The sequence below is a fragment of the Coloeus monedula genome (genome assembly GCF_965178545.1).
Source record: "Coloeus monedula genome assembly, chromosome: 6".
Classification (NCBI taxonomy): Eukaryota; Metazoa; Chordata; class Aves; order Passeriformes; family Corvidae; genus Coloeus; species Coloeus monedula.
The window spans coordinates 35,285,212-35,310,023 of record NC_138786.1 but is presented as its reverse complement, the minus strand read 5'-3'; the positions used below and the strand labels follow the sequence as shown (position 1 = coordinate 35,310,023).

General features: G+C 37.1%; 1 protein-coding gene across 3 annotated transcripts in view; it reads left to right on the top strand.

The window, feature by feature from the left end:
• Positions 1-3,456: 3,456 nt before the first annotated feature.
• Positions 3,457-24,812, top strand: part of STXBP6 (syntaxin binding protein 6) — a gene marked incomplete at both ends in the record, with an annotated part of 56,391 nt that continues 35,035 nt past the window's right edge. For all 3 annotated transcript variants that reach the window (XM_082282793.1, XM_082282792.1, XM_082282791.1), the window contains one exon: positions 3,457-3,610. In XM_082282793.1, coding sequence (XP_082138919.1) covers positions 3,457-3,610 — 154 coding nt within the window. The remainder of the gene's footprint in view (positions 3,611-24,812) is intronic.

Here is a 24,812-nt window from a genome sequence, read left to right as displayed (position 1 = left end):
AAACCAACTTTTGGAACTTGTATGTTCTAATATTTGTTCCTTAAAGATTTATAAGTTAGTTGCCTCGGGTTTAAAATAATTTTTTGTTTTTTCCAGAGTTGTACTAGCTATTTGTTTGAGATGACAGCAAATACAGGATTTTGATGACCTGTAATATTCCAAGTAGTTTAAACACTTCCGGCAAGTAAATACCAGGCAACTAGCACAATAGCAAAAGCTGTTCTTTTGGCAACAGCATCTTGAAATTATTTCCTAAAGTAGATGTCCTCTTTCAGGATAGTGGCTTTATTAAAAGCAGATTTGAGTGCTTGCTAGTGTTACTATTCCAAGAATAGTGGGTTGCTCAGATGATTTCACACTGCAGGCAGCATTTCAGTGGTTAGCCTGTCCTGTGAGCCCATCCCTGTTTGTGATTAAGCTAAAGATCCTTGAAAACAGCACAGTTTGGCATACTGAACATTTTTTCCTTTTTTTGGAAACCATTACGTCCTCTTCCATCTCTTGCTTTGTATTTCATTTTTCCTTTCTAATTTACTCCTATTTGAATTCTACTATATGCTGAGGATTAGTTTTCCCAGTTCTTTCTGCATACCTATACCCTCAACAAAGATACTGTAAATCTCCTCTTTTCCACTTATTTGCATAGAGTCCTATGAAACATGTGGGTGTAAAGATAAATTAGCCATTTGCTGGCTGTGTGCCTGAAAAGAGTCTGAGATTCTGGCTGACCAGAAAACAGTCCAGTTTTTTTTGTACTGAACACGTGGGATCCATTAAGGATTCAGCTTAATTATCTTGGTTTTATTTAATCTTCTTTTTAAGGAATTGCCTTTAATTGCTGTCCCTTCACATGCTCCTAGAGGAATAGTCAGCTGTTCATAGAGGAAGTTTTTAGAGATAGAAATATAATGGAGAAGAACTGTAGTAGAGAAAGATGTGAGAAGATGCAAATGAGCAGCGCATTGCAGACACTTTTTCAAATCCACACAGGAATCTACCCTCTCTGTGTTTCTGTTGCATGCTGGGGACACAGTGTAAATGCTGACATCCTGTTCCATAATGCTATGATAGAAGGAGTGAAAAATTGCAGAAGGAAAATGGGGTCTTTGTTCAGCCAAAAGCATCATTATAATAATTTGAGTGGAAGTAAATATATGGAACAAAGCATGTGAGGTAGGAAATGTGGTCTCTCTTTCTGGACTCCTAGGTTTACTGAAACCTTTAAATCCCCCTTACCTCTGAAGCATTAACATTACAAGCAGTAATGCACTGTCTCAGAGTGCTCAGAGATCCTCCAGTAAAGTTTCTTTAAGGCATTTTATTTTGTATTTGAGTACAAATGGGAGGAAAAAGTTCATGTTCCAATGCATGAGTTCATATGGGCCATGAGTGGAAACTGCTGATGATTTAAATTTGTCCTGGAATGTGCACCAAGAGAAAAACATTATTTTGCAAAGAAATATGCATATACAACATGAAATTGTGCATGTACAGGCAGTGCTTTGGGTTTTGTTTTCTTTTATGAGGAGAGGGGTTTTGTTGGAGAATGGGAAAAAAATGAGACTTATTCATGTCCTTGAGGAAGTCTTTTTTTCTTTTCTTCTTTTTTTTTTTTTTTTTTTAGTAAAACTGGCAAAGATTGTATTATGTCCAGTTGTGAAAACGAGGAGCATTGGAAGGCTTTACTTTAAGCAAAGATCTTTTGCATGCATCTACTAGTACATAGGGAGAAGGTTGCTTATTTGAATTCAGCTGCTGATTTTTTGACTTACAAAAAACAACTTCATCTAAACTATATTGACATCTCAATCTCAGAAGTCTGTTTGTACACAGGCACTATTAGTTATTTTCTTTAAATAAATAAGCTTCTGTGGTTTGTGTTAGTGTCAGTTTTCACATCACATTTGGCAGCTGTGTAAAGTACACACTGTGTTAGATTATTGAGTGAATATGGCATCTGAAGCTGTTTTCAACCAAGTACTGGGAACAGAAGGATCCCAATCTCTGCAGCCAGGAGTGCACGCTTCAGTTGGAGGTTCCAGTCACAGCATTTGGTATCTACTTTGCCTGTCTGCCTACAGCTTCTGGTAGATGTATATAAAATGACAAAGCCAATATCATAAATAGTGACAACAAAACATTGATTCTGAAAGTGTTAAGACACTTACTGTGCTGGTAGTATGCACACAAAAAATAATGGATCCATGACTCTCTTGGATCCGTGATAATATAATTTATCTGTAATTTATTTACATTTCTTTTAAATTGTGGTAAATATCAAATGATCCCGCAGGCAGAATTGTCAGATAGTTCAGGCCTGAGTATAATCTTCTTCATACTAAGAAAGCTAAGGATGTTAAACTTCTGTCAGCTTTCAAGTCTTAGTAATACAGAAATGAGTAAATTAATCTATGTGTATTGGAGTGTCATTATGTATGAACAATTAAAGTTGTCATTCAGCAGTTTCCATGAATGGGGGCCTGTGTACGTATTATAAGACTTCAGAACTAACCAGAGTTATAGGTTACACAAAGAACTTGTTAATGTCCCCTCTGAGTTCTCCCTCCTTTAGTTAGCCTCTTCTGTAAGCTGTGGTGAGTTTTGTTTTGTGGGACACCCATGATTAAGCAGCTTCCCTCCTCCCTCCCTGTTCTCTACAAGGATTTTTTCCTCTACAAATGCGTATGTCTCTCCTGAGACAAATGTCTCTCTTAAGTCAACTGTGCTGTTTCATTACGAAACACACTGAGGAACTGACCTGGGTCAAAATTACTTAGCACAAAAGTAGAGGTGTGGTTTTGTCTGCGTTGACCCCGATGCTGTCTCTGACACTGTTTCCTTTGCAGTTGCCCAGTTAGTAATTCCAGAGGAGTTGAGGGGATGAGGTGCTAAAGCTGCAAGAGGTGCAAGAGCTGTGCAATCAAGTACTGTCACCAAGAGCAGTGCTCCTGAAGGAACAATTTCACCAAGTCTGAAGCTTTCTCTATCTTCTGTGAACGTGACTTTTTGTGTGCCAGCACAACCACAGTGCTCTTTCCCAATGCCCTTGCACTGCTTTCCCTGTGTATGTGGGGCACAGATCTGAGCTTCCCTCACTTATCAGAGGGGGAATTAATGAAGCTTTTATGCTGCATGAAGTTAAACAGGTTGTTTCTCTGAGAAGATTTTGTGACATACTGAAGTGCTAGCATAAATGGCTTCTGCCCAAAATAAGCTAAGCTAGTATAAGCAAATTTAAGAAGTGTGGAGAACACCTTCAGTGAAGACACTTAAATGCTTGGAAAATTCTGCCTCTAAGAATATGAAATTATTTTCTAAATTTTTTGAGGCATTAAAAACTTTCTTTGAAGGTCAGAGTTTTTAATGACTTTGATATAACTTAAGAGTTTCTAATACTGTTTTGTATTTATGATTTTATTTTTAGGGAGCAGCAGTCTGCTATACCTTTGATCTACAATGAATGCCAAATCTGCAATCAGCAAAGAGATTTTTGCCCCACATGATGAAAGGATGCTGGGAGCTGTTCAAGTGAAAAGAAGAACAAAAAAAAAGATTCCTTTTCTAGCTACTGGGGGTCAGGGTGAATATTTAACATACATCTGCCTGTCAGGTAAGATTAATGACTTTTGACATCCAGTTATTTGTTTAGGCTTATCTTTGATTAACTGATTAGCTGGTGTCTGTAGCATAAGGAGCTGGGTGATTCCAATCTTCATAATGTAATCAGAGAATTATAGCACTTACACCTTTTGTCTTGAGGAACCACGTGCTCTAGGCTATTTATATTTATATAGTATAATAAATTGAACAGGTGGTTTCATTGTTTAAAAAACCCCTAGGTGTTCTCTCACATCACAGCTGCAGAGTATGAACAAATAGAATAGTTGGTAACAGTCTTTCCTTAGTCAGATTAAGATATTTCTTAGAAGGATGAACTTTTCAGGACATTAAAATGATATACAATGCCATGTTTTTATGCCATGTTTCAATGTCTGCCAACTGAGTGTGTGTGAATACCTTTGGTATTTTAGGGAGATTTAGTCACTTAGGTTTTTATGTGTATCAGTTGCTCCCTTTGAGTGTGTACATCATGCTGGAAGTACAAAGAGTGGCCAGAAGAAGTGTTCTGTGAATCTCAGAAAAGTGCAATTATTTTTGGACTAAATTAGAGTGTTATATGGACTCTTTCGAATTGTGGGGTTTTTTTAAAAATAATGTTAAAACTTTCAAAGCATAGGAGGTAAAACTCAGTGACTCTGTTACTGTTCTAAGGCATCACACATCCACCCTGAAAATGGACATTTACTGAATGTTACTAGATGTTATTTGCATACATATGTACAAATGCTTATGTTAAAGTACAAGCTGCAGAGGATATGCACACGGATACTGAGGTCAGTGACACAAAACAGAAGACCTTTCATTTACAGCTGCTTGTCATTATAGGATTATAGAATATCCTGAGTTGGAAGTGACCCACAAGGATCATCGAGGCCAACTCTTGACCCTGCATTTTGGTAACCCCAGAAATGGCACCATGTGTCTGAAAGCATTTCCAAACACTTTGTGAACTCCGCCAGGCTTGGTGCTGTGACCAGTTCCCTTGGGTGCCTGTTCAGGGGTTTGAACACCATCTGAATAAAGAACCTTTTTCCTGATACTCAGCCTAAGCCTTTCTTAACAGTTTTAAGCTGCTCCTTCAGGTCCTATCAGTGGTCATGAGAGCGAAGAGATCAGTGCGTGACCCTCTGCTTCCCCTCTTGAGGAAGCTATAGACCACAATGAGGTCTCCCCTCAGTCTCCTCTCAGGCTGAGTAAACCAAGTGACCTCAGCCATTCTGCCCACATACAGAGCTTCAAGGAAGGATTTAAAAATTGATTCACCTAGGCTGTTCCCTAGACTTGTGATTGGGATACTCTGTTTGGATGTAAGAATTGTAGGTTTCAGTCTTCTCAAGGTATAGATGAAACTAACCTAGGCCTCCCATCTCTTAAAGAAATGTTCCCATCACTAATGTTTTTAAACAAAGCTAAGCTCTTCTTCCTTTGGCAGTCATATTTTTCAAATGTCAGTCCAGTTGTTTTTCTAAGTCCTTGTAAAGAGCAATCATGTTCTAAATCTGTGCAGTAAGTTTTGGAATACACAGGTATTTGATACCCATGTTCATGATTAAAGGTTAGAGATGTGATCTATGCTTACAATTTTCTGTAGGTGTTTTTTTTTTGTTTGTTTGTTTTTTGTTTGTTTTTTTTTTTTTTAATTGCTATTCTGGAAAACTTAGCCTTCCTTCAGCTCCCCCATTCCATATTTATATGTATCAGTCAACATGGATTTTAAGACAGTGAGTGGTCTTGAATGCATTTATTATTTTTCTGCCGCAGGATAGCATATTATGAGTAAGGAAGAAATATCAGGTGTCCTGACTTGAGCAGAGTTTGTCACTTATGATAAGGAAAGGCATTCAGGATCTGAATAAAATTACTTTGTGGCAGACACTACATATTGGTATTGCGAGAACCCTAACAGGTGGCTTGCTGTTTGTGGGGTTTTGAACAGATCTGAGACCAGGTTTTTTCATATACATTTATTTTATGTTACAAAAGCAAAGTATATTTGGTAATTTCAGTAGGCAACAAAGTGAGTAGGGAGAGGACTGCCTGGCTCTGATGTCACATTCCAAACAGTCTGATCAGGAAGATTATGCAATTCAGCAGGGTCAAGTGCAATTAGTTATTTATTCAGGAATCATCAAAGGCACAAAACCGAGCATTGGGGAGCAACTGTTTCTGCCACTGTGTTTAAAAGAAATTGTGACGAGGATAAACTGTAATTTTTGCCTATTCCTGATGGCTGTGAAGCAGTAATGGTTTTAGTTGCAGCAAGAAGTTGTTACAGAAGAAGTTTTTGTTTAGTAAGGCTAAGTTAATGTGGGCATGGCAATTTAGCTGTGCTCCAAACTGTCCAAGACAGACTGTATCTTGGGATAACAGAATGCACTTGATTACCTTCCTTTTTTGATGTGATTATGTACAGTGAAGCAGACACAGTGGTGGCTAGCTCTGGATTTGTGTTTACATTTTGACCAACACATGCTTTAATGCTGAGTGTTGCAACCTCTCCCATGGAAATGCCTTTACCAGCCTTTGACTCTTGTCCCATTTTTGCCAGGTTTGCCATGTATTAGGTAAACAAAGTGACTGGAATATCTCTCTCTTCATAGATTTCTTGGACTAATTCAGTTTGGCCTTTGCTGAAAGGAATTTGATCATTTACTCTTTAGAACAGAATTTGTCAGTTGAAAGAACAGAAACTGACTCTTTATATCCTTAAGGGATATAAATATTTGGGAATATAAAATATCTTGTCTAGTTGCAGTTTCAATCAAGATACGGTACAGAAAATGAAGCATCAGCCACTGTGACAGCTACTTCTATTTACTGCTCAGTTTGTAACTGAGAAAATACACAAATTGTTATAACCAGAGTTAAATGTTTTCCTTTCAGTGTTGAATTGAAGTTTGGTGTTGAAAATACATCCTATCATAGTTGTTGTTTATTTGAATTTCTGAAAGCATGGATAGCGATGCTGAGCAGGGAGAATGCCCTCAGGTCTCAGAGATGGGATAATGAACCATTAAAAGAAAAAAATACTGAGCAGCGCAAGATAGGAGAGTAAGGGAGATTCTTCCTTAATATTGGTATTTCGAGTATATACTGGGTTTTTTAACTTTATGATATTGAATACTGAGTTGGTTAGAAATGAACATTAATGCTCCAAAGAGGTATATCTAAAGCCTGTAATCTGAAACTGGAGACAGATTAAGTTAAGAAAGCTGTAGTGAGACTGCTTGACAGCCTGGTGGAAATCAAGCAGCTGGGTTACCTGCAGCTTTCTAGCCTAGTGTTGGAGCTAGCCAAGTTAAACTGGCAAACAGAGCCAAGACAGATCTTTAAGGAGTTACTCAGTTGAAGAACAACAAGAAATGAGTAGACAGATGGGAAACACAGAGGTGGGGTGGCTGTAGGCAGAACACAGAAAATGAAAACTGGGATTATTTTGTAATGTATAAGAGAATTTAACACAGAGAAAAGAAATTCAAAGCTGAAAGTGGATATTTATCACCTCCTCCACACTAGCAGACCTAGTGATAGTTATTGGATCAGATCTAAGTTTTAATTTTGTCACCATTGTCTTATATAATTGAAACATAATTGTTTAAAATAGTTCTTAGCCTTATTTAGAATTCTGAATTAAGTATAAAATACTTAAAAGGTCACTTCAGAAATATAGGTCATTGGCTTCTTGGTTGTGCAGAGTTCTATGTATGTTATTTCTTTGACACTATCATTACATTATTTAAATAACTTATTATTTAAAAAGACTTTTAATGTCATTATGCATTGGAAATGTTCCAGTTTGTGTGTGTGGATGTTGCGCTGACCTTTCAGGATTAAATATCTATTGCAGTGGTGGTGAACTGAATGAACCATATGGTTCCTTTTGAACCTGAATTCTTTTGTGTAGTAGCACTCAGCTTAGTTGCACCAATGTTTCTAGTCCTTCTGCTGAAAACCTTGGGATTAGAGTATAAAGCCAAATTTCTTTAAAACCAAGAGGGAAACATTTTACCCCTGTGGTTGTGACTTTTAATAGTGTTCTTTCTTTGCCATCTCCAAATTAAATTAACACTGTCAGTTCAGGGCTTTATTTGAATGGCTTTCATGCAGAAGTACAATCCATCAAGAATGGTGCTAGAAAAGCCAAAAGGAAATGCAAAGAAATCATAAGAAATAATACACAAAAATAAGATGCACGTGCAGGGGGAGAGCCTATTGGGCTTTTTCCCTTCTTTAAAAGTTAACTTTATTGACCATATGACAGACTTGTTCAAAAGATAGGCAGTCAATAATTTAAAAATATTTTTGCATTTACCACAATAGGCTGCTGGCTTTTGGGTTTTTTTTTCTTCTGTTTCTAAGCATACAGAGAGACTGAGGCTTGGTTTATGAGCTTAAATAGTTCTGTGGATATCCTCATTTGTATGCTTACAGCTGATACCTAACCACCATGCTCAGTTACACTTGCAATGGGAGCTTTTGTACTTTGATATTTCGGCTGTAAGGCCATGGTGTCATGAAATTGTTTTTCCAATTACAAATCTGTTGTTCCTCCCATACTGGCTGCTCGTGGAATAGAATGTAACCCAGGATTGACCTAAATCTCTTGCTCCTTTTGAGGTCACTTGATGCGGCTGCCATAATTTCATGGGGAGTTCAAGGGCAGGATAAGTGCAATTGAGTTTTCAGCGTGGTGGCGGAACTGAAAATTGGGAAGTAGTGAGAAGGAACTTGTTATCAAAAGAGTTCCGTTTTCTCCTAATGTGTTCTTATTTTCCATTTGAGTTTTACTGAAGTGACAATCTCCCAGGTTTTTTTCAGAGTTTTCTTACTGAAGAAAACATCCCATTTTCAGGCGCTTATAGTGCAGAGAATTCTCATGTTTCCTTTTCAGGACATGAGAAACCAAGTAAATGTCATTTTCCACTGACTTTCCAGGAGAATGCTCTATTTGTCTGCCCATAGGCTGTACTGATGTATTGCTGAGTGTTTTGTGGTCTGGGGATAGAGGGTGGTGGTGGTAATTTCCCTCTGTTTAAATGTTGTATTAAGGAGTGAGAATGTTACTTCAGTGTTCATCATACTCACTTTCAATCTGACCCACTTAGATGTCAGACTCTATTGAATATTTGATTATTTATACAACATAGGTCATGACTGACATAAGAGATTTGGTCAGCCCAGAAGAACACACCAGCAAAATGGTGGTCCAGTCTTCTTCAAGCTCTGAGCTGAACTGCTGTTTGCAGACAGCTGCAGGCCAGTTGTGGTGCTTTGCCCAGCCCCATGGACACGGACTGGACCGTGGCTGAACATCTGGGCATAGACTGGGATGTTTAGCAATGGCTGCTTGTTGCAGATGTTGGCTTAAAGATTCATGTTCTGTCCCTCAGAGGAGTTAGATGTCAAGCATTCCTGTTCTGGATGAGTTCCTTGAATGTTAACCATTGGTATAAAAAGTGTGGCTGCCGCCATCACTAATTCTCTGCCTAACACTTCAGCGTTTTATCTGAAAATACCTGATAAAACTTCCTGATTGCCAGTGGAGAAACTACTCCACAATTCAGTGGAGAGGACTCTACAATGAAGGAAACACAGAAGATAAATGTACTATTCCTTGTTAGCTCTTTTAGTGTCAAAGTACAGACATGTTGGATACTTCAGTTGGCTACTGATCCTCTAAAACTTTCTTGTGCAGAGTCATTGGCTGCTTTTGCTTCAAGTTACCCAGGGATAAAACCTACACAGATACTGTGCAAAGTTTGCTTTCATGTTGACTAAGTCAAAGTCATACAGTTTGCTAGTGTGGGTGGAGTTAAACTGATGTAACATTCTGTGGTTTCCACATACATGTCATTAGATTCCAGTCTCATGGCAACTTCTCTGTGTTTATTCCTGGAGTCCCATGGAGTGATGCCTCTGACTGCCTTGTAAGTGCTCAGTGAAATGTTTTATCATTGCTCGTGCAGCTGGGCTGGTGCAAATGTGTGCACTAGAATCTCTGGCCATGAGAAACAGTAACAACTTCAGTTGACCTTTATTCATATGAAACCATTACAACTAGTATTATAGTTGTAAAAAATAAAGTACAGTGATGAAGGTGCTATGAGGAGAGCCTTTTTTTTTTTTTTTTTTACTGGTAAAATAGTGAGTCATTGCTACAGCTAGCTCTGAAAAGTGATATAGTTTGCTGTTTGGGAAGAATCTGTGGAAGCGTGCCAGGAATGGCTTTTAAGGTGACTGGTTTTGCCTTTAGGATAGCAAGATGCCCTGAGAAATCACTTCACTTTACTTGTAGAGATATAGACAGTTTGTTTCTTTCTAATGCAATATTACATAGGTTAATTTTTTTCAGAGTGTCTTCAGCACAGAGGGAAAATAATCAATTATATATTTTCTGATGAATAAGCTACAACTCTTTTTTTTCTTCATTTTACTGCTAGGTATCTTTTGATATGCTTAGGTGTAAGTGTGTTGGTATATACCTGTGTAAAGTGTAACCATACTAAATTCTTTAATTTTTATTTAGTCTTTATACAGTAATTGTTTTTACTACCAGTAAGTAAATATACAGAGGTGTTGTCAGCCTTCATGTGCTATTTCCTGTCTGCTTTAACATTTTTTCCAACTGTATTTTTTTGAATTTTTCAATTCAAAAAGCTGGGAAACAATTTTCTGGATGTGTACAGTGCACTGTTTGTATAAAACTTAGTTGATAATTGGAGTTCATAGAAGACATTTGAATCCTTGTTTCTTCTGGCCATGGTGCAATTTTGAAAAAGCAGCTTTCCTCCTCTGGAATGCTTTTTGCCTTGAAACTCTTCAATGTCTAGATGGTAGAATGTGTTTCATTCTACTTTCTTTCTTTGCTCCACTAATTTAAAAAAAAAAAAAAATTTATCATTGCAGTGCTTATCTGTTCTACTTCTGAATGAGATAATGCCTTCTTGGGACTGTGTATGTGGCAGGTTACTCTATTTTCTTTACCACTGAGTATGTTTTAGTGTGGTGCTTGCATTTGTTGCTAACAAAGTTATTTCCAGTGACAATATCAAGTTATGTTGCAGACCTCCTCACTCCCCTCTGTGTTCAGAAGAGAATGGGGGCTCTGTAGAGCTTCATCCATTTATTGTAATTACTTGTGCTGGGTAGGTTTGTATTCCTCAGGAGCTGGCAGCACCTTACTTCAGTGGTGATGATGTATTTCAGTGCCATGTTTTGCCCAGAACATGGCAGATGCTTGCATCAAGTTTAATGCCAGGTTAAAATGTTTGAATATCGCGATGTCTTTGGAAAACAGTTAGTTCATTCTTTTTCCAAGTGAGGCTTTTGGCAGGGTTTGTTGCTATCTTGTATGTGATAAAAATGCAGAGCTATAAGTAAGGCTCTACTTAACAAATTTCCATGGTAGCTCTCCCTTCAAGTTGGAGTACAGCAACCATGCGCATGAGACCTGTGTGAGTATCCCCTAATTGCTAGCTTTGGCAGAAACTATTTTTATGGTACCATAACAGTTAAAACCGCTGTGTTTTGCTTGCAATAGGACTCATTCTGAACAGTTTTCTTAGTTTTCATGGTGCTGGAGTGTAGTATGCATAATACCCTGACTCACTGCATTATGTATTGTTGAACTTGCATCATACTGGGCAGAAAACATCTGGAATGTTCCCTTGACATTGCATTTCAGAAAGCATTTCTGTTGATTGCTGTATAGTTTTGCTCTTACAAGTAATAACATCTTGGGAACAAAACCAGAAGTTCTATTTCTCCCTGACCAGTGCTTACTGTATTACAGACTCTTTTAGTAGATAAACATCAGATTAAAATCTTATCCTTTTATAGTATTCCAAGCTGTATGAGTCAAATCCTGTAAGTTTTCACTATACATCTGGCCTTTAAATACTGTACTATCAAATAATTTTCAGTGCCGAGCAGCCCATAAGAAGGGCTTAACAAAGGAACTGCTAAGCTGATTAGAATACTACATCAAGCTTCTCTATCATTAGGTAGGTTTTATTGTTTCCTTGACAAAGAAAAAGATGAATAATGCAATTCTGATGTCTAAATATTTTCTGTTTGGGACTTTAATCTGTAAGTAATCCTTTTAAAGCAAGTTAAATAGAAAAAGAACAGATCAGAACTGATGCTTGATTTACGGGTGTGTTTTGCCTCTATCCCCTAGTTTATGTAAACTGCTGCCACAGGTGCTGAAGATACCAGTCAAGTAGCAAGACTCACCTGTAAAACACAGTAGGGTGGGAATTAATTAATGAACTAAGTCTGTCCAATCTTCCCTCACTGGTATAATATCTGAATATTTCAGACTGTTGCAATAAAAACAAGCTCATGTTCTCATGTATGCATGTGTATGTGCTATTGTGAACAAGTGCTCTGCATTTACAGCAGGCATTGTTTTTCCTCCAGCCTACTTACATTTAGACTTTCAGTAACTTGGTTTTGTACTCTGATTATGCGTATCCTAACAAGAAGGAAAAAACAACATATGAAGGGTGGGGAGGCTGAGAGAATATAAACTATGCAAAGTTTTGTTGTCCCTGTATCAGGGAGGAGCCTACCCGTTTGTCCAAGTTAAAACAATCTCTAGTAACTGTTTAGCTGGAACAACTTCATAGAGAAAGTCTGGCACACCCTGTCAGCTGCTTTTCTGTTCATTAGAGCTCAGCAGCACACAGTAACTCTCAGTAGCCTCATGGAATGACAAAGTTAAAACCATACAGATTCTCTAACATTACTGTTTTAAAGAAAACTTAATTTGGGTGAAATTTTTAGGGGCTGGGTCTGAGACAACTTTATAACATTGTGGAACATACTTGTCAGGCATTTTTAGTCCCTAATTCTAAACAGTTATTGAAAAATTACTTTAGGCATTTAGTTCTCCTTTCAAATTGTCTACTTAGACCTATCTTCAGAGGACAGGCTCAGCTGGAAGGGAAGCTGCAACATAAACGTCTTGCTGGATGAAATAACTAGTAAATGCTTTTCGTGGATAATATGATATCAGCCCCTGGTGTGTTAGTTTTCTTAAATCTGTGCCTTGTGTCACTCTGTGCAACACAGTAGTAATGGCAAGAGCAGTTTTCTGTGACTGGATCAATGACTTGGAAGAAAACAGAACTGTTAAAAGAATATTCTCTTAGTTCTAGCAAGAGAACTGTTTACAACACATATTTAAAGCATTTACACAAAGAATGCTTTTTCTGAGTGAGCAAAGAATTATGAGCTGAAATAAACAAAAGCTTTCAACCTCCAGTCAGTATATTTATTCACTTGCACTAATGACAGATTGCTAAAGAAAACTCGGCTGTTTGAATGTCTGAGACTATCTAAAGTTTTCTAAAATACTATCTGACAAGATTTTAGGCAGCTGAAATTTGGTGAATTTGTTTCAAATGAAAACAACATTTAGGCAGAGAACTCTTTTAAAAGTTCTGGAATAATTTCTGTTCTGCTTTGTTTTTGTACTCACCTATCATGGTTTCTTTTAAGAATAGTTTTCTTAGGTTTAGCACACATAAGCTTGCCATACAAATACACAAACAAACCTTCAGCTGTACCATTTGAGGGAATGCTGCTTTTTTGCCCAGTGTTCAATCTGAAATGAAATGTAGTTGGAAAACAAAAGAACAAAAATTGTCTTTAACAATGGGGAACATAAAATTGGTTGAGGAGATGCTTTGAAATTTGTTAGGAGCTGGAAAGAGGGAGGGTTTTTACAGTGGCATTAGGAACCACTGTATGTATTGACTGATAAAGCCATTCATATTTTATTCATTTGGACTCCTAATTTTTTTTTTTTTTTTAATCCTGTTGTCTCCTGTTTTCCCCTGACCGCCCAGAGATAAAAAAACCAGTAAGCAAGTTTCCCTTTGGATGTGTTGTACTTTGGAAGTATTGAATCACATAATCGTTTAGGTTGGAAAAGATCTCTGAGATCATTGAGTCCAACTTCAACCAATCATCACCTTGTCAGGTGAATTGTAGCACTAAGTACCATGTCCAGTCATTTTTTAGCACCTCCAGGGATGTGTTCTGTGATCTGTGTTCATATCATTTTTAACCAAAGGTGAAGTTTGTTTGTGTTCTAGCTAGAATCTGATGTAGCCTAATAAAATATTTTTGTGCTTAGGTCAAATAGCTTTTGTTCTGGCCAGGGAGAAAGGGTCAGGAGGGGAAGAGCAGAACGGAAAGAATCAACATGTGCAGCTACACCGGCTGGTTGAACCACATACTTCTCTTGCCCCTAATGATATATTGGAGCATGATGTTGCCATTTTGCAAGTTAGGGCTTTCAGTCTGTACTGAGACACTGTGAGGACTAAAGCCCGTAATGGTTGTGGGGGTTTGTGATCCAGGTGATGAGAAACACCTTTTCATTAAAGGCTCTAATTGCCTTTTAAATATGATAAAAATGTTTCCGTGTTTAATCATTGTCCAGTACTTACGTTACACTAATCAGAGAATGGCAGAACAGCCCAGGTTGAAAGGAGCCTTAATATTCTGGTCCACCCTTTACTTGTTAAATAATATACTAAAAATAAAATTGTGTGTAGTGAGGCGCTGGTGTTGTTCAGACAATCTGCTGGAATTATCCAGAGCAGCAGACTAAACACAGAGAAATGTTTTCAAGAATAGTTTTAATCATTCATTTAGGTAGGTAGCGCAGTCTCAAAGACATGAATGACCAGAGGTGACCTACTGCTTTGGACTCAAAATTTAGTGATGTGTAGAAAATCTTGTAAGAATTACATGTATCTGTGACTTTCTACACGTCTGCTTTTTCTGTTGTAACTGTTTATCCGTAAGCCATGGTTTCTTACTGTTTCAGCTCAATCTTTGTCACTTCTTTAAAGGATTTAATATGGTTCTCATGTCTGCTTAATGTGGACCTGTTCAAACATTATTTATTTTTTTCCATTTACTTTTTTATCTCTTTAAGAACACCAGCATAATTTAGGGCAATCAACTTGGTTTCAGGATGTCTTTCCCCTTTTTGCATATCTGTACTGCCTTTAGAAGATGGGAAAAGTGTTTGAAATTCCCTCTTTCTGTGAGTAGCTCCTATTCTAAAATAAATCAGTTGTGGACAACTTCTTTTAGTCTTCTGATCTGTGGAAGTTTCACTTTGGCAAGGTTTCTGTTTGTTACTTCTGCTTTTAAAATATCCCTTTTCCTTTATTGTTAATGAATTGTATTATTTAGCCATGGCTACTGCCTCTTGGAGAAGTTTCAGTCACTAAACATAGTTGCCTCACTTCAAATTAATTCTTGTTTTAATTTTGCGCACTTCCTTCCTGAATGTGAATATTCACTGGTAACAAGGCACTGTCCACTTGGCGCTGTTTATGCTTAACTCAGTTTCCAGCTGTCCAGCTCTGTGCAGGAATCGATCCTTTTTTGAAACAAATAAAACATAACACTAATCCTCCTTTGCTTATGCCAACTTCTTCCATTCCTAACACACACTAGTAATGTTGCTGATTGTCTGTTAACCTCATGTGATTATTCCAACTCCTTTTATCTTCTTGCTCTGTTTGAGGAATCCACTTTCTGGCTTTTCCAACTTGCAGTCGAACTCTTAATTTTCAATACCTCATCTGCTCTTTTGGACCATATTTTTGTTTTTCTTTGTTTTTCCTTTTGTTTGTAGAATCCTGCTGCAGCTGTAAACCCAGGCTTTGGCTATGCCATTTCTGTGAAAATTTGATATCCTATCACTTGGCTGTATTCCAGGTTCAGGAGGAATCACTTGGAGTGCATAATTACTATTTCTTACTTTCCCTGAACACTTTGTCTATACTTCAGTTGGATGTTTCATGTTTCTTCTGTTGGGTTTTGTGAACTCTATGCTTTATTAGTGGTTGTCTATTAGGAGATCAAAAGGTATTCAGTTGATTTGTATAATATTTGATTAAAGCAGTTCTAGCAGTTGCTTGTCAGCTCTGTGCAGGAAGCTTCTGCACATAACAGAAGGGCAGAGAAACTGTTCCGAAAAAATGGTGTGGATTTTTTTTGGCCATGGAGCTTGGTTTTAAAACTCTTTGAAAAGAGTAAGAAGCTCACAGAATAGCAAAGAAATAACGATTACTAGAGCAGCCTTGTAGAGCTGTATTTTTGTCTGTCAATGAGTGTTCATTAGGACACATTTGTAGGGATAGAAGCACTGGAAACAACTGTGTTGCACTCTTTTAAGTGTTTGGGATTCAGCTGTAAATTCCTGTGATAGCTCGTTGTGCTCTGGCTTCCTTTCCACCTGTTAAAGTGTATTACTCCTTGCCTCTAGGAAAGCTTTTTGGCTTTTCTGTTGTTCATGCTTCATTCTCTTTTGCCTATAAATCTCAATGAAAAGAGAATTTACAGCCTCTTCAGCTTTTTTTTTTTGTCCTCCACAAATACTGTCACATATACATATAACAAATAGTCTATTACACTGTCCATGTGTTGAGCCTTAAGTAAACACGGGAGAGAGAAATACAAATTGATCTCAACACATACACCTTCATATGTTTTAAAATTAGCTTTAGACCTAGTTCCTCTATTTGTTAAAAGTTTTCTCACCACACTTCTTGCAAAGGAGTACAGATAAAAATTTAGTAATATGGTGACTTCATTTTTTCTCATAAAATGCTTTGTCTCTGATAGTGTGACATGTTAATAACAGTTTGCCAAACATCTCCATGTATATAGAAAATAGAATAGAAGAAACGAAAATTCTTTGAGCCCTAAAGTGCTGCCTAAGCAGGCAATTTAGTTTAAATTACAACAGAATGCATGAATTTGAGGGCTGATACTAAAATTGTTTTCCTAACTATAGAAATGTTTTTTTAAAGCATGGGGTTTGTTTCATTTTGAGCATATTACAAACATCTCAAGAATTGGATAAAATTGATATTCAAAAAATTCTGAAAACTTAATAGATGCACATGCAACTTTGTCAAGCTATTTTGTGACTATATGCTTTATCTGTCAAAGCAGTCTGAGTCAGAGTACACATAGAATTTCCTAGAATAGGAATAACTTGACTGGCGTCCTTTTTTTTAAGATGTTATTTTTACTGAATGAGTAGTTTCATAATGTAGTTATCAATATTCTTGAAACAAAGGCAGTTATCACCAAGTTGCTAAATGACTATAAGCTTGCATAAGGGGTAATTAGTACTGTAAAGAAAAGGAGTAGACTGCCCACTTCTGATGTTTCTAGTATAAAACTAAGAATTCTTGTCTAACTTTCCAGGTTCATTCTTTGACACTGATGTGGCTGCAATTTGTAGAGAATTTAGTTTTATCTTACTGGAATAGTGAGTGCCAAAAGATACGTTACAAGAACCCTCAAATCATATTGTAGCTGATTGAAGGATTGCCTTTCCACAAGGTATGGTGCTACCTTATCACCTAAATGTTGACTAGTGCTTAGTTTCATTTTTTAAAGCAAACAGAAGCAGGATCTTTATGAGGTATGGATGACTGGAAGTTTCAGGGACAACTGATGCCATACTATGCAAGGTGTGCTCAGTACAATGTGCAGCGTCCATCATAAGGGTGCAGCTGTGTAACTCCTCTGCTCTCACCTGCTCCCTGGCCACATCTTTTGAAGTGTAGTATCATCAGCCTCAAGTGAGTGAGGCTCAGAACCTCTGGGGCACATGTTCATAGATTTGGTATTTTAGCTATTGGTAGTCATAGTTACTGTACTGAAATGGAATCTGGATTAATGGACTAACCAGCATAAATTAATTTGTGCCACAAAGAAAATCATTCACTGGAAATTATGATGGCTGCAGGACATCCAAAATGTGATTAGGCGAGGCGTCAAGATACTATTTCTGAATATTTCATATGCCATGAGGATCTGTGGGATTTTCTTTAGCAGTATAATATAATATGAAAAGACTGAACAGTAGAAGTAGTAGCAGTGATAAATGAGCTTGCATTCCCTGTGGTGTTGACAGTAATGAATTGAACGAGCAGACTGAGGCATGTAAAAGGAGGTTGATGTACTAAGCTGATGTTTATTAATAGGTGCAAACCCTGTGTTGGTAAGGCTTAGAATCTGGAAGGGGTCATAATATTTGAGCGGGAAAAGATGTTTCTTATGAGCATCTCTAAAAAATTTGGCATACTTTGAAAGGAAATGTGGAGAGATGTCATGTGCCTTTTTCATATGTACACCTCTGGGATTCTTTTGGTGCTCTGAAGTGCAGAGAATGTTCCAAAATGACTTTGTTGTCTTCCCCATCTTTTGGGTTGTACCAGTAAATGCTTGATGTACAGTTGATTACACTTGTGTAGTCTGTAAAACCTCAGTCTATGGATTAGCACTGTCCTACTGCAGTAATAAAATTTAATAGTTCTGGTTATGCATTGCTGTGTTGTTTTGTTTTTTTTTTTTTTTTTTTAATTCTGCAGGGTCATTCATATGATAATCGCTCTTGGCTGTGTCTTGTTTGTATTTCATATTCTATAGGATCTCTGTGGGTAGCATTTGTGTAACCTTTCAAGATGCAGCTGCTGCTTATGTTATTGAATCCTTTTCATTATGTATTCATTACAGAAGGATAAATAAAAATATGTTTAATAACAATGGCAAGAGAAATCTATTGCAGTCTGGGACATACAAATGCAATTTGTATAGTCTTGTGCTTTATTCTGTGCTCAGTTCTAAAGTTCATAATCATTAATACACCAAGAATCCACTATCAATTTGCTGTGTAGTTTCTAAAATTAAATTTAAGGCTGACTTTCATAGGTTGAAAGAATGAATTAGTGAAGTCTGTGATTCCTGTTAAAGCTAACTGATTACTGTACTATATTGGCAAAGGAAAGCCCTGAAACAGATATTAGTTTGAGAGTAATGATAGTCCATACACTATAAGATTCCGATTTGAAAATAATCTGTTAAAACATACAAAAATATAACTATCTTTATACTTAGGGTATTAGGATTTCTTGCTAGTTCATGGAAAATCTTACAAATAGAAGAGCTACCCTCTTGTAAAATACTGCCTATAATACTGTACATTTTATTATTTCTCAAGATACAATCCCTTCTGAGACTTGTTCAACACAGAAATTGGTCTGAACTTTGGATGTGGAAGGCTAAGGAATTGCAGGAACTTTAAGTAGATGTTGAGATGGTTGATTTTTCTTGAACAGCTACAAGCAGGGATGGAGAATAACTCAGCCAAGTATCAGTATGTTTCTACTGCAGGTACTTGAACAACTAGTGTTATTCCAGGCCATAGGCTTTTGAATCCATGTTTACTTGCTTCATTGAGAGAAGTACATGCAACTCTGATACCTCTTTATCTTTCTCAGTGAAGTAGTACTTGGGTGAGATTTTTGTAGTATTGAGGAGGACTCCAGGCATTCTTAAACAGAATTCCTGTGTTTATACATGGAATTTCTAGACAAATACGTATGAAAGAGCACACATAGGTGTTTCTCAGGATCCTGGTATGTTGCTCAAACTCCTTGTCGCACCACTGCAGCAAATTGTGTGGAGAAACCTGCAAATGTTAAAAGTCTTAATCTTATGTTTAGGAAAGACTTCCAGGTGGAAAAAGAGAAGGGTATACCTGAGGAAACCTGAACATAGGGCAGGTCTGTTTCTTAGATTTGTTTTATTTTTGGCTTTCTGGAAACTGACTTGGTTTATGAAGAAAATCTTGAAATAATAGCTTTGTTTGATAATGTTAAAATAATTGATCTGCAGTAGATCACTGATACTTAAGTAGAATTTGTTAAAAGTATACTCATATATTGTGTGTTAGGATTTGGGTATCCAGAGAAGTTGTGGATGCCCCATCTGTGGAAGTGTTCAAGACCAGGTTGGATGGGACTTTTGGGGTAGCTGGTCTAGCCTCCCCATAGCAGAAGGAGATGGAGCTAGATGATCTTTATGGTCTCTTACAATCCAAACCATTCTAAAATTCTGTGAACTAAGTGTGAATGTATTTGTGTTTGAATTTGATTTTCCAGATTAGAGTGCTTTATCTTCTTACCCTGATTTGTAATTAAATGCATCTGGTGGATCCCCTTCAGGCATAGTGCAATACAGTATCTTAAGCAGCTTCATAAAGCCATGTGTTCCCATTCCTTTCTGAACAGCAATATCTAGTAATAATCCAGGGAACTTCCCACAGCATTAATATAGGTACATTGGGTGAGTTTAGTAATATATCCAATGGTGCTTATTGTACTGGTGGTTGTAAGGTTTTAATTATCTATTTCATTCTGTCATTTTTTGTAACAGTTACAACCAAATTCTAATTGGCAGTGTTGCCATGGGAAAGTGTACTTAGTGCTCTATTGTCCGTGGTTTTGTTAAGGAGAGAAGTTTTTGGCTAATCTAGCAGGAAAAGATAGGTTAGATGTAAAACATGAACAAAATTCACATGCTATTTATTTTAATGGCATCACATTGTGCTACACTGTTTGGTGAATTGGAAAGTGGGTAGGGTTCTAAGGCAAGAACGGATATTCTGCAACTGCATTTATAAAAATGAACTAATTTAGTTGCTTGGTGATAGCTTCATATTTAACTATTTGCTGAAAGATGTAGACCTCCTTCTTTTAATCTTATATATGAAGATGCCATAATTTCAGATTAACTCATATGGTAAAATATTTAAATTAATTAAATGTCAGAATATAGAGTTCAAGTCATATATAGTATTGAAAAGTATAATCAGAAACACAGGTCAAGAAACTTTGAAATTAGTCAGTATGGTCTTTTTTCTTCATGAAAGTGAACTACTGTGGTCTGACTTTTCACAACTTCATTGCTTCTCACTCAAGCTGCTTAGTATTCATTGTTTTTACTTTTTCTCTCTTGAAATAGTTTAAACGAGTGTTAAAACCACAGGTAGACCACAGCTTGAGCCAGAACGTACAAAACATTAGATTAAAAGAAAGCCTATCCACCAAATTGATGTTTAACTGATACTTAGTCAACTCTTATCCAGCCTAGTGGGGGACTGACACAGTCCAAGTCATGAAAGACAAGAAATTAGCTCAATAATGTACTGGGAGATGTGTCAGAATGAAAAAATAAACAGAACAAAACAGAAACAAAAACCACACAAAGTAAAAACAAGAAATACAGGTCTGAACGGCGTCTGCAAAGCAAGTCCTTCAGCATAAGTCTTTACTTTTATTATTTTGGTGGCTCTTTAGGGAGTTGCCATTCTCTCCCTCTCCAATGGCACTGCAGTTTGTGCAGTCATATCACTGACCCAGGTCAGGAACTGATTCAACTGAAAAATATTTTTCTTTTCCTGTGTTCTTTTTCATCCTGCTCACTCTGCAGTCTGGTTCTGCCTGTGACTGAAAGCCATGGCGTGGGACAGACTGAAAGCCAAGGCAATGGGAGGAGGCACCTGACAGCAGTACCTGATTTATGCCATAGAGGTACCAAACTTCTGACCATGACCTCTGCTGCCTCTGCACTGTCACTTCTTGTTTGGTGCTGGTACAAATCCTGAACAAAATGACTCCATGCATTTGTCCAAAGCTGTATTTGAATTTATTGAAACCAAATGGTCTTCATAAACAAATTATGCATTGATTAGCAGTAAAATAAAAATATTGTGTGTTAATTATAAAAACAGGAACAAAGTGAAATTCACAGGGCTAATGTACTATGCAAGGGCTTTCCTAAGCAGCAACTAGTGGTGTTACCTTACTGCTTACTTCAAATGTGCTTCCCCCCAATACTAGAATAGTAATTTCCATAGGCTCCCTTTGATGAATCAGTTACATGTGCTAGAATATACATTCAGAGGAAGCTGAGTGACATGACAGCCCATTACATGAAGGATATGTTCACAAGCAGCACAGCATTCTCAGCAACAGAATTAACAGCTCACAACCCAAATAAGTTCTGGCTCAGTCACCTAAGCCTCAGAGATGGCTAGCCCATTGTAAAGAGGATATTTGACATAAGGCATTTATTTTTACTTGATTTATGTGAAATATGTGATTTATTTCCTCAAACTATTGTGCTTTATTTGCCAGTGATCGAAGACTTGCTAAATATCAACATTGTTGATGGTCTCAAATCTTCATTTTTATATTCATTGCTATTAATTAAATAGCATAATATTTTAGGTATTGCAAAAATAGATATATAATATATCCTTATCTTTCTAAGGGGAAATGTTGATTCTGATTGGCAGAATCAGGTGAGTAGGGGAGAACGTACGGAATTCCTTTCTTTCTTACATTCTAATCCTTGTGAGTATCTTATGGTGGGATGTAAGTAAAGAACTGCTTCTTTCTAAAGCAGAAGTATTGCATCAGATAGCACCCTTTTTCATGGAAGTATGATGCTAATGTGTATGTGTTCCCATGGGTGGGAGTGACCTTTCTGCAAGGTCTTTTTAAAATGAAATGAATAACTCTTATGTCTGGATAATTTGACCAGCACAGAAGGGTGGAAATATTTCTGCCCCTTTTTTAGATCCTTTCTTAAATGCCTGGCATGTGGGGGTGTTGTAGCTGTGAAACATCACTTGGATGATGATGCATTTCAGCTCTCCTTAAGATAAATTGATGTGGTTTAACTATTTGCTCTAAAGTAATCTGATCCTAATTATGCTCTTATACTTTTTCTAGTCATATTCAATACCTGTTAATCAGGGAATGTTTCAGCCTAACTTGGTATATAAAATACAACTGAAGCAGACGTCCCTTTAAACTGTAATTAAAACCTAGAGATATTACTATTCCTATGGTATTTTCCAGTAATCCTTGAGCATTGTAAGTTATTGAGATGCTTCTTTTAAAAAAGTCTGTTCATCATTACTGTATTTCTTGTGCACCATGCTGCTGAGTTTGACTAGGGAGAGCAAGACATTAAGACAAAAACCTTCAGATGGGATAAGGCTGCTCTGCTCCCTTCCCCTGTAATTTTAGTCCTTGTATCCTTTTAGTCCAAATGCCTTTGCTTTCTTTCCCTGATGTTGTAGTTTCTATAGCTATATTCTGGATCACATTCAACTTCTTGTGTTGGCAGTCTTTGCAATTATACCATATTCAGTAAATCTCTGACAAGGCTAAATTGACTTCTAAAGAGTTTTTTGAAGGCCTCGTTACCATCATTTTCTGTCCTGACATGCTAATAGGGACACACCCCTGCACTTCTAGCGGTGCCAAATTATTAAGTACTTGAATACCTGTCCCTATAGCATCTAAATTTTCTAGGGTAGTGCTCATTTCTTTTAGTATCAAATAGGATATTCTTTATAGCTGTGATAGAGTCAGTCTGTGGAAACCAAGAACTGGTTTGCAGATGTGTTCGCTTAAGAACTGTTAAACCAGCTGATGCAGCAATGTGCTGCTTGTACATAGCTATCTCTAACAGACAAAACCTTTTTTAGATTCATAGGTAATCTTGTGGATTTAAGATTTTAGTTCATGCAAGAGCAAACCATTTCAGTTTTCTCAAGGGAGGACAGGGTTCAGTGAGAATCTCTTGCTGATGCCACGGGAGATTTTGCAGCAAGTGTTATGAGCAGCTCTTGCAGTAGTTAGGCAAATCAAATGATAGGTACTAATTACTGTGTCCCAGTGGTTTTCAGGTATTCTGATGTCCCATTTACTGTTTCATGAACAGAGACTTAAGTTTTGAAAGACAAGTTGTCGCTTCTGGAAAAGCCAGTGACAGAAAAAGTGCCAGGTAAGGGAGAATGCAAATAGGAATGCCATAATGGTTTTAATACATAATTTTAATTAACTCTTTTGAGTTCTCACACGATCATGTGAAAAGATGGAATGGGGAATTAAACCCCTTAAAGTGAGGGATCCTATTCTTGATCTTTTATTTATGTATTTTGGGGTGAAGAACAATAACTTTGGTTTTAGAAGAGCATCTACCTTGCACTTGTTCTGAGTGAGCATAAGCTGAAACAGCTGTATTTGAAACGGGTCACTAACTGGGAATAACTACCAGATGGAAAAGGTAGTGGAAATTAATATTTGTGAAACAATGTAAGGTTTCTCATTAGGAAAAGTAGCCTGTAGGGTGGCCTGTGGGGGGGGGGGGGGGTGTTTCCCTTCCCCCATCCCCTCCTTTTTAAGGTGTTTTGTCTAACTGCTACTATTAATCTCTACTTAGGTAAGTAAGCTGGTAATTTTTTAAAACTTGTGTTTCTAGGAAATTTCTCTTAAATTTCACTCCAGTGCAAATTATATGATGTGATAGCTTTATTGCTACAGTCTTGGGATTTGGAAATACCCAACTGATTTTCCAGCCTTCACTGGGAGACACAGTCAGACCTGCACAAATTAGGATAGCTGTTGAAAATGTGCTCTTATTGTAAATTTTTCAAAGCTGTGAAAGCAAGTCTTTATAGCATGAAGCAAATCCTGTGTGGTTTTTTTTTTAACTACACGGATTTTTGTATTTTTTTTTAAGCACTTTTTACATTTCTATTCTGTTTCCAGATTATAACTCCATCTGAAATTTATTTATTCAGTAAGGTTCTAGTATGAAAAAGAAAGCAAAATAAAGGTTTGTTGAATAAGTTTGTCTTTGCAGGGACTAATTAGTGGTATTTTTAAATGTTTTTTTAATTTTTATTTTTTTGCTCCTCTGGAAAGATAGTGAGCGCTTTTCCCTCTCTCTAATAGAAATCCTTCAGCAACAGTTCTGTTTTATTTTTTTAGTTTCAAAGGAATTCAGTAAATACTATGTCTGAGTTTTCTAGGAGGAAAAGGTCTGGAAGTGCACTGTATTTTCTTGGTGGGTAGAGGACAGGGAAGCCAGCTATAAAGGCACCACATTTGGCTTGCTTTGAATTACCTCTGTCTCCTTAAGATGTGTGCTTATCTGGAAGAAACAAAACATTAAAGTGATTCATTGGTTACAGCTTTTATGTACAAAAAATGGATTCCTAGCATTGAAAGAGCCAACCACAAAATGTAAATCTTAATAATAAAACAGGTCTTGATGCAATGTAGTGAGTTTTTCCAGGCTGAACAAATCAAAACAGTTATTTGTTACTGAAGCAGGACACAGTTTGACACTGCGTGGATGAAATTGTCCTCAATTTATACAAACAAAAGTAGTATCCTTAGGCCATGTGTGTAAGACAGTGGCCTGGAGCTGTTTTCTCCTGAAACATTGGGCAGAGACATGAAGCTCTGATCCAGTTATCTCTTGATGTCTGGGCCTGG